The 11,595-nt window shown below is 43.5% G+C and overlaps 1 protein-coding gene across 1 annotated transcript in view; it reads right to left on the minus strand.

Annotated features, from left to right (window-relative positions):
- The window catches only part of LOC134341373 (RAS guanyl-releasing protein 2), a 53,424-nt gene extending 45,010 nt beyond the window's left edge, over window positions 1–8,414 (minus strand). The window contains exon 1 of the mRNA XM_063039224.1: window positions 8,266–8,414. Within this exon, the coding sequence (XP_062895294.1) occupies window positions 8,266–8,399 (134 nt within the window). The 5' untranslated portion in view covers window positions 8,400–8,414. The remainder of the gene's footprint in view (window positions 1–8,265) is intronic.
- Between the last annotated feature and the right edge of the window lie 3,181 nt (window positions 8,415–11,595).

Here is an 11,595-nt window from a genome sequence, read left to right on the forward strand (position 1 = left end):
AATTAGAGTAAATCTGGTTCTGTCGTTATCTTGCCACATGGTTCTTGGACAGGGACAGAGCCTATTCAAGGGTCCTGTGGACCTACTCCACAAGGTTCCTCTCAGTCCGTGCTGGCTTGCTTCATTGCAGAGAATATCATAATGTTGATACAAATGCATTCAGTTGGAGGCTGCAGAAACAGCCTGAGCTTTCTGCTGTCTGCTGTTTTAAATCCTCATCTCTCTCCTGCTGTAACCTACCTGTCTGTAGTCTCGTGTAATGTTATACTGAGTCTCAATACAAGACCAAGCTCTGTCATTATCCTTCTCAACTTAATGTTTAGCTCAACAGTTTCAGGCGTTTCCTTTTTGTTTATGTCAAATTGACCATAAGGCATAAGAGCAGAATTAGGGCACTCTCGACCCATCAAGTCTGCTCCACAATCCCTCATGGGAGATTTAATATCCCTCTCAACCCCATTCCCCTGCTTTCTCCCTGTAACCTTTGCCATCCTTACTATCAACTTCTGCTTTAAGTATACCAAAACTCTTGATATGGTATAGTATGATGTGGCATGGAGGGGCCAATTGGAAAAGGCAGCAGAGAGTTATAAACTTAGCCAGCTCCATCGTGGACAATACACTCCCCAGTATGGAGGACACCTTTAAAGGTGATGCCTCAAAAACAAATGGCACCCATCACTGAGGAACCCACCATCCTGACATGCCCTCTTCTCCCACCCGTCAGACGTCTGAAGACAGACATTCAACATTTTAGGAACAGCTTCTTCCCCTCTGCTATCAGATTCCTGAATGGACATTGAACCCATGAACATTACCTCATTTTTTTTCTCTTTTTCCCAGGGCATAAATGGCTAACAGAAGATGGCATAATTTTAAAGTTATTGGAGGAAAGTATAGGGGGGAAATATCAGAGGTAGGTTATTTTTACGCAGAGAGTGGTGGGTATATGGAGTGTCCTGCTAGGGGTACTTCCAGTGATGCTATCTGACCAGCTCAAGATTTCCAGTAGTTTTTGTTGGTAAGTTCTCACCTGGAAACCATCCCAAGGCCCATTACATGCACATACAGAAAAACATAAGGATGAGATTCTGCAGATGCCATTGACTGTTTGTTCCCCTCTATAGATGCTGCTTGACTTGATAAATTCCCTCTGCATTTTGTATGTGTTACTTGTAAAAATGTGAAGTTGTGACTCCTGCTTCCTATGGTCTGGTGCCAATGCTAAACTGAGGGGATTGGTCGAAGAGCTTCTTTCTCCCCCAAATCACTCTGCATCAGGGCCTGCTCTAGGTGGCTGTTGTATACTTAATCTTTAAGTATTATTTCAATATTCTTGTGTGTGTATATATATATATGTGTATGTGTGTGTGTGTGTGTGTGCGTGTGCGTGTGCGTGTGCGTGTGCGTGTGTGTGTGTGTGTGTGTGTGTGTAGTTTCATTAAGCATTCATTCATTTAAATAATTCATTATGGTTTATATGTGTAAATATGTGAATTTATATATCATCACACTACCATGTGATGCATGCATGCCTCACTTAAAGTAAACCGCATTCCCGGGCTCTTGTGTCTTCCTTTCAATCAGTTTAGGAACATAGAAAACATGCAGCACAATACAGGCCCTTCGGCCCACAAAGCTGTGCCGAACATGTCCCTACCTTTGAACTGCCTAGGCTTCACCCATAGCCCTCTATTTTTCTAAGCTCCATGTAGCCATCCAGGAGTCTGTTAAAAGACCCTATCGTTTCCGCCTCCACCACCACCGCCAGCAGCCCATTCCACACACTGGCCACTCTCTTATGCACTTACTCCTGACATCTCCTCCATACCAACTTCCAAGTATCTTAAAACTATGCTCTCTCATGCTAGCAATTTCAGAACTGGGGAAAAGCCTCTGACCATCCACACGATCAATGCTTCCCATTATCTTGTACACCTCTATCAGGTCACCTCTCATCCTCCGTCACTCCAAGGAGAAAAGGCCAAGTTCACTCAACCTATTCTCATTGGGCATTCTCCCCAATCCAGGCAACATCCTTGTAAATCTCCTCTGCACCCTTTCTATGGTTTCCACGTCCTTCCTATAGTGAGGCAACCAGATCTGAGCACAGTACTCCAAGTGGGGTCTGACCAGGGTCCTATATAGCTGCAACATTACCTCTCAGCTCTTAAACTCAATCCCATGACTGATGAAGGCCAATGCACCGTATGCCTTCTTAACCACAGAGTCAACCTGCGTAGCAGCTTTGAGTGTCCTATGGACTTGGACCCCAAGATCCCTCTGATCCTCCACACTGCCAAGAGTCTTACCATTAATACTATATTCTGCCATCATACTTGACCTACCAAAATGAACCACCTCACACTTATCTGGGTTGAACTCCATCTGCCACTTCTTAGCCCAGTTTTGCATCCTATCAATGTCCCGTTGTAACCTCTGACAGCCCTCCACACTATCCACAACACCCCCAACTTTTGTGTCATCAGAAAATTTACTAACCCATCCCTCAACTCCCTCATCCAGGTCATTTATAAAAATCACGAAGAGTAAGGGTCCCAGAACAGATCCCTGAGGCACACCACTGGTCACCGGCCTCCATGCAGAATATGACCCGTCTACAACCGCTCTTTACCTTCTGTGGGTGGTGTATGGGGCGTCAGGGTGGGGGAACATGTTGCGTCTTTTTCAGGGCGGTTTGTCCACCTTTGCTCCCCACCTGGAACTCTGCTCCCACCTGTGGCTCCCTGGAGCTGTTAGCCAGCTGGTGGAGTAGTGACATCAACGCCAGACTCCGGAGCGAGGGTTCCCGAGTTCGAATCCAGTCAGGCCGCTCCCGGGCACGCTTTCCATCCATGCCGGGTTGAGTGTCAAGCTAGCAACTCGACCTCGTAAAAAGTACTAATGATGTCGAGGTCTTTATCGATGACAATGGATGAACCTTACCTTCTGTGGGCAAGCCAGTTCTGGATTCACAAAGCAATGTCCCCTTGGATCCCATGCCTCCTTACTTTCTCAATAAGCCTTGCATGGGGTACCTTATCAAATGTCTTGCTGAAATCCATATACACTACATCTACGTGGGATGATTCATAAGTTCGTGGCCTAAGGTAGAAGGAGTAAATCTTAGAAAACCTAGCACATTTATTTTTCAGCATAGTCCCCTCCTACATGTACACACTTAGTCCAGCAGTCGTGGAGTGCACGGATCCCTTCCTTGTAGAAGTGGTCCACGGCAGGGGTGATTGATAAGTTTGTGGCCTCGGGTAGAAGGAGATGAGTTATACAGCTCTCGTTACATGCACGTGCAGTTCAACTCTTTGAGTGAAAATGCAGAAAGGAAGTTAATAACTCATCTCCTTCTACCTTAGGCCACAAATGTATCATTCACCCCTGCTATGGACCACTTCTAGAAGTCCAAGACGCCGACTTCTACAAAGAAGGGATCAGTATGCTCCACAACCACTGGACTAAATGTGTAGATGTAGGAAGATAAATGTGTTAGGTTTTCTAAAATTGACTCCTTCTATCTTAGGCCACAAACTTATCAATCACCCCTCGTAGGGCTCTACCTTCATCAATGTGTTTAGTCACATCCTCAAATGTTTCAGTCAGGCTCGTAAGGCATGACCTGTCTTTGACAAAGCCATGCTGACTATTCCTAATCATATTATTCCTCTCCAAATGTTCATAAATCCTGCCTCTCAGGATCTTCTCCATCAGTTTACCAACCACTAAAGTAAGACTCACTGGCCTATAATTTCCTGGGCTATCCCTACTCCCTTTCTTGAATAAGGGAACAACATCCGCAACCCTCCAATCCTCTGGAATCTCTCCCATCTTCATTGATGATGCAAAGATAATTGGCAGAGGCTCAGCAATATCCTCCTTCACTTCCCACAGTAGCCTGGGATACATCCCGTCTGGATTATCCAACTTGATGCTTTCCAAAAGTTCCAGCACATCCCCTTTCTTAATATCTACATTCTCAAGCTTTTCAGTCCACTGCAAGTCATCCCTACTAACACCAAGATCGTTTAATGTTTTTGAAGTTACAAAATTGCCAGTTACAGATCCTAGAAACATACTCTTTAAGGGTTTGCCTACCCATATCATTCTCCCCTATTTCTGTGCTGAGAATGACAGTTTGGTTCTATTAGTTTTTAATAAATTTAAAAACACAAGTAATATAACAAAACTGTCAGTAAATGCAAGCCTAGAGTTGTGAAATAAGAGAAAGATAGGGTAAGGCTCCTCCCAGACTGTTTGCATATTCATGCATGATGCCTTCTACACCAGTGGAGGGTTTCTCCCCTGCTTCTGATCATGGTGAGCACAGCTGACATTCTTGTTCATCTCTTCCTCAAGGATCTTAGCCCTGATGGGACATCTGGAGATTCTAGCATGCCGGCAATGGTCCTCACTCTTTCTCCAGAGTAGAGAGTCAAACCCAAATCCAGCCCAGTTTTCTTGCTAATACAAGTTTCACGGTGAGACAGAATAGCCCAGGCTGGGAAGGAGAACATTGGTCAAACCAGATCTGTCTGCTGTGTGTAGCTGTGGTTTCAGATTCTTGATTTAGTACCTTGCTGCTAGTGTTATTTTCGCCCTTAAAATAAAATGCATCTTTTTTTATCTGTCACAGACGTGGACAAAGGCAGAAAAATTAAGGGTGTGCAATACTAGAGCGTGAGATTAAGAGGGTGGGATTTGAGAGAGGGACAAATTGTGAGCAGGAAACAGGAAAGAGAGAGAGTGAGTGAATAGGCTAGAGGAGTCAAGTTCAGAAAGTCAAAGTCAATGCCGCGTTCATTGTCATTTGTACAAGTGCACGTGTGCATGGGTGCAATGAAAAACTCGCAGCAGCTTCACAGCCACAGAGCATCAGATAAGCAGCAGCCGAAGGGAAAGGGGGGTACTGAAGGTGAACTGTCAGCTGAAGCGAGGGTGTGCGTATTCCTGTCCCCATGTGCACATATCAGCAAGGAATGTCAACCTCAGGGTTCATCACCTGGCCTGATCAGGGAACGTATGGACAGATGAAAGTGAATGCAGAAAAATGCGAGGTAATTAATTTACACAATGGTGCAGCAAGTAGAAGAGGCAAAGCTGAGTTGCCGGTGACTGAAAACCAGTCGCTTTGGGCAGATGGGCTCATCAACCGTGGCTGGCAGCTCATTCAGTAGAAGGAAACCTCTGATCTTAAACTCTGACCAATGGAGTCCTCAAAGGCAGCGTGCAAAGTAAATGGCAGGATACTTGGTAGTGTGGAGGAGCAGAGGGATCTCGGGGTACATGTCCACAGATCCCTGAAAATTGCCTCACAGGTGGATAGGGTAGTTAAGAAAGCTTATGGGGTGTTAGCTTTCATAAGTCGAGGGATAGAGTTTAAGAGTCGCGATGTAATGATGCAGCTCTATAAAACTCTGGTTAGGCCACACTTGGAGTATTGTGTCCAGTTCTAGTCACCTCACTATAGGAAGGATGTGGAAGCATTGGAAAGGGTACAGAGGAGATTTACCAGGATGCTGCCTGGTTTAGAAAGTATGCATTATGATCAGAGATTAAAGGAGCTAGGGCTTTACTCTTTGGAGAGAAGGAAGATGAGAGGAGACATGATAGAGGTGTACAAGATAATAAGAGGAATAGATAGAGTGGACAGCCAGCGCCTCTTCCCCAGGGCACCACTGCTCAATACAAGAGGACATGGCTTTAAGGTAAGGGGTGGGAAGTTCAAGGGGGATATTAGAGGAAGGTTTTTTACTCAGAGAGTGGTTGGTGCGTGGAATACACTGCCTGAGTCAGTGGTGGAGGCAGATACACTAGTGAAGTTTAAGAGACTACTAGACAGATATATGGAGGAAGCTAAGGTGGGGGCTTATATGGGAGGCAGGGTTTGAGGGTCGGCACAACATTGTGGGCCGAAGGGCCTGTACTGTGCTGTACTATTCTATGTTCTATGTTCTATGTTCAAACAGCTGTGGTCACCGCATTACAATAGACAATAGACAATAGGTGTAGGAATAGGCCATTCGGCCCTTCGAGCCAGCACCACAATTCACTGTGATCATGGCTGATCTTCCACAATCAGTATCCAGTTCCTGCCTTATACCCATTACCTTTAATTCCACTATCTTTAAGAGCTCTATCCATCTCTTTCTTGAAAGCATCCAGAGACTTGGCCTCCACTGCCTTCTGGGGCAAAGCATTCCATATATCCACCACACTCTGGGTGAAAAAGTTTTTCCTCAACTCCGTTCTAAATGGTCTACCCCTTATTCTTAAACTGTGGCCTCTGGTTCTGGACTCACCCATCAGCAGGAACATGCTTCCTGCCTCCAGCGTGTCCAATCCCTTAATAATCTTATATGTTTCAATAAGATCCCCTCTCAGCCTTCTAAATTCCAGAGTATACAAGCCCAGTCGCTCCAATCTTTCGACATATGACAGTCCCGCCATCCTGGGAATTAACCTTGTGAACCTACGCTTCACTCCCTCAATAGCAAGAATGTACTTCCTCAAATTTGGAGACCAAAACTGCACACAGTACTCCAGGTGTGGTCTCACCAGGGCCCTGTACAGCTGCAGAAGGACCTCTTTGCTCTTATACTCAATTACCCTTGTTATGAAGGCCAGCATGCCATTAGCTTTCTTCACTGCCTGCTGTACTTGCATGCTTGCTTTCAGTGACTGATGTACAAGAACACCTAGATCTCGTTGTACTTCCCCTTTTCCGAACTTGACTCCATTTAGATAATAATCTGTCTTCTTGTTCTTACCACCAAAGTGATTAACCTCACATTTATCCACATTAAACTGCATCTGCCATGCATCTGCCCACTCACCCAGCCTGTCCAAGTCACCCTGCATTCTCATAACACCCTCCTCATATTTCACACTGCCACCCAGCTTTGTGTCATCGGCAAATTTGGTAATGTTACTTTTAATTCCCTCATCTAATTCGTTAAAATATAGTGTAAACAGCTGCAGTCCCAGCACTGAACCCACGGTACCCCACTGGTCACCGCTTAACATTCCGAAAGGGACCCATTAATTGCTACTCTTTATTTTCTGTCAGCCAGCCAATTTTCAATCCATGTCAGTACTCTGCCCCCAATACCATGTGCCCTAATTTTGCCCACTAATCTCCTATGTGGGACTTTATCAAAGGCTTTCTGAAAGTCCAGGTACACTACGTCCACTGGCTCTCCCTTGACAATTTTCATAGTTATATCCTCAAAAAATTCCAGAAGGCTAGTCAAGCATGATTTCCCCTTCGTAAATCCATGCTGACTCGGACCAATCCTGTTACTGCTATCCAGATGTGTCGTAATTTCATCTTTTATAATTGACTCCAGCATCTTTCCCACCACCGACGTCAGGCCAACTGGTCTATAATTCCCTGTTTTCTCTCTTCCTCCTTTCTTGAAGAGAGGGACAACATTAGCCACCCTCCAATCCAGAGGAACTGATCCTGAATCTATAGAACATTGGAAAATGATTACCAATGCGTCCACGATTTCTAAAGCCACCTCCTTAAGTACCTTGGGATGCAGACCATCAGGTCCTGGGGACATATCAGCCTTCAGACCCAACAGTCTATCCAACACCATTTCCTACCTAATATAAATTTCCTTCAGTTCATCCATTACCCTAGGTCCTTTGGCCTCTTTACCAGAGAAACATGGAGAAAACTCACTAATGTTGGTGAATGATAGTTACAGTTAAGAAGTGGGGAAGGTCTAAGGTAGGTTTGTTTTCTTTGGACTAAGGAGGGATAAGGTGTATAAAACTGTGAAGCCTGACCATATCAAACAAGGACTTATTTTCCTAGGTGGATGGATTGACAAATGCTAGTTGTTGGTACATTGATATTGTCACAATATCATAAATGAGGAATCAGGTACAAAGGACCATGTTACCTACTCACCTAGTCACTGAAAGCTTGCTACCAGCATAGTGTGGCTAAAAATTGTACCACCTACAGAATGTTCTATTGTGTCCCTCCTAGGTCAGACATGGAACTACTGAAAAGTCACCTGTTACATAAAAATGTTCAGGGAAAGAAATTGACATTATTTTTGGCTTCACCCACCAATGTGGTTGACACCCTAATTCCTTTTCCGCTCAGAACCAATTGGGAGTGGAAAAAAAATGCCAACAAATCCACAACTTCCATATCTTGTGAATGAATATATTAAGAAGAAAGCAGGGCTGGGATTGGGAGTCAGCTGGAGTCCATTTACCCTCAGAAAAGGATATAACTTGAGGAGTTTTCCCACCAGTTCAGCAGATGGCAGATACCACTGGTGCATCAACAAGAACATGTGTGGTAAGGCCGTGTTCTTCAGTTTCCCATGGTCATCTTGAGGGAAAGAGAAAGAGGAAGAATTAAGCATGCGAGCCTACCTCTTGAACCATCGGGGGAATGTTATCTTGTCTCCAGACTTCTTCTACTTCACAACATTGTACCTCTTGATAACTTGACAAAGATGGTGGTCATTCAAACATTACCTAATCTCAGACATAGGCACAAATGAACCATTGGTTTATTTGGCATAGTCTGACCTGGTTGAAGAGGGACTGTTGACTGCAGTCAAGATGGACAACCTCCCTACTCAGCTTCCAAACCATTCTCTGATCCAGCAACACCTGATATTCCATATAGGGTTAACGTGTTCATCTCACTGCCATGGGTTAGTTTCCATTACGGAAATGCAACTCTCTCGCTCACTCAGATATTGTGTCAGTACCTCCAGTTGAACTCTTTTTGTGTGTTCTCTGCCTGTTTCCCGATTCTGGTTTTTGGATTTCAATGGATGTTTTGATCTCTGCCTGAACTTTGATGCTGACTTTGTTTGCACATTGGGATTTGTTACTCAATTCATATCACTGTGTGCACAGTACTGGGTCTGTGATTGCATCCCTGCTCCAGCATCCTGACAAATTGTTTATCATCTGAGACCTAGTGTGAACCAGATGCTCTATTCAAATTCTCACTCACTAAACTGTGGGATTAGGCTGCACTCCTGATTGGCACTGTGGTGCAGGACAAGGCAAGTCACATCTCTTCATATAACACAGAAGGAGATCATTTCAGTTTATCAAGTCTACACAGGCTAATAAAATCTTCTCAGGCTTCCAGCTGGGTAAAGGTATCGACTGTAGCTGACATTTCAATGACAAACTAGGACATTTTATCAGGAATCCCTCATCACTACATTACATCATCCCATTCACCACACCACCTGTACTAAATCACCCCAAAACCACAATACATCACCCATTCATCACATTACATGGACTAAGTTGTCTGATCACTACACTACATCACCACATCATTACATTATATCAACCATCACTACACTACGTCACCCATCACTACACTACATCACCACATCATTACATTATATCAACCATCACTACACTACATCACCCATCACTACACTACATCACCACATCATTACATTATATCAACCATCACTACACTACGTCACCCATCACTACACTACATCACCACATCATTACATTATATCAACCATCACTACACTACATCACCCATCACTACACTACATCACCACATCATTACATTATATCAACCATCACTACACTACGTCACCCATCACTACACTACATCACCCATCACTACACTACATCACCACATCATTACATTATATCAACCATCACTACACTACGTCACCCATCACTACACTACAATATCAATACACTACGTCACCCATCACTACACTACATCACCCATCACTACACTACATCACCACATCATTACATTATATCAACCATCACTACACTACGTCACCCATCACTACACTACAATATCAATACACTACGTCACCCATCACTACACTACATCACCCATCACTACACTACATCACCACATCATTACATTATATCAACCATCACTACACTACGTCACCCATCACTACACTACATCACCACATCATTACATTATATCAACCATCACTACACTACATCACCCATCACTACACTACATCACCACATCATTACATTATATCAACCATCACTACACTACGTCACCCATCACTACACTACATCACCACATCATTACATTATATCAACCATCACTACACTACATCACCCATCACTACACTACATCACCACATCATTACATTATATCAACCATCACTACACTACGTCACCCATCACTACACTACAATATCAATACACTACGTCACCCATCACTACACTACATCACCCATCACTACACTACATCACCACATCATTACATTATATCAACCATCACTACACTACATCACCCATCACTACACTACATCACCACATCATTACATTATATCAACCATCACTACACTACGTCACCCATCACTACACTACATCACCACATCATTACATTATATCAACCATCACTACACTACGTCACCCATCACTACACTACATCACCACATCATTACATTATATCAACCATCACTACACTACATCACCCATCACTACACTACACCAATATCAATACACTACGTCACCCATCACTACACTACAATATCACTACACTACGTCACCCATCACTACACTACAATATCAATACACTACGTCACCCATCACTACACTACATCACCCATCACTACACTACATCACCACATCATTACATTATATCAACCATCACTACACTACATCACCCATCACTACACTACAATATCAATACACTACGTCACCCATCACTACACTACATCACCCATCACTACACTACATCACCACATCATTACATTATATCAACCATCACTACACTACGTCACCCATCACTACACTACAATATCAATACACTACGTCACCCATCACTACACTACATCACCCATCACTACACTACATCACCACATCATTACATTATATCAACCATCACTACACTACGTCACCCATCACTACACTACAATATCACTACACTACATCACCCATCACTACACTACATCACCCATCACTACACTACAATATCACTACACTACATCACCCATCACTACACTACATCACCCATCACTACACTACAATATCAATACACTACGTCACCCATCACTACACTACAATATCAATACACTACATCACCATATCATTACACTATATCACCCATCACTACACTACAATATCAATACACTACGTCACCCATCACTACACTACATCACCCATCACTACACTACAATATCAATACACTACATCACCACATCATTACATTATATCAACCATCACTACACTACATCACCCATCACTACACTACACCAATATCAATACACTACGTCACCCATCACTACACTACAATATCAATACACTACGTCACCCATCACTACACTACATCACCCATCACTACACTACATCACCCATCACTACACTACATCACCACATCATTACATTATATCAACCATCACTACACTACATCACCCATCACTACACTACAATATCACTACACTACATCACCCATCACTACACTACATCACCACATCATTACATTATATCAACCATCACTACACTACATCACCCATCACTACACTACAATATCACTACACTACATCACCCATCACTACACTACATCACCCATCACTACACTACATCACCACA

This window comes from Mobula hypostoma, assembly GCF_963921235.1.
Source record: "Mobula hypostoma chromosome 30 unlocalized genomic scaffold, sMobHyp1.1 SUPER_30_unloc_5, whole genome shotgun sequence".
Lineage (NCBI taxonomy): Eukaryota > Metazoa > Chordata > Chondrichthyes > Myliobatiformes > Myliobatidae > Mobula > Mobula hypostoma.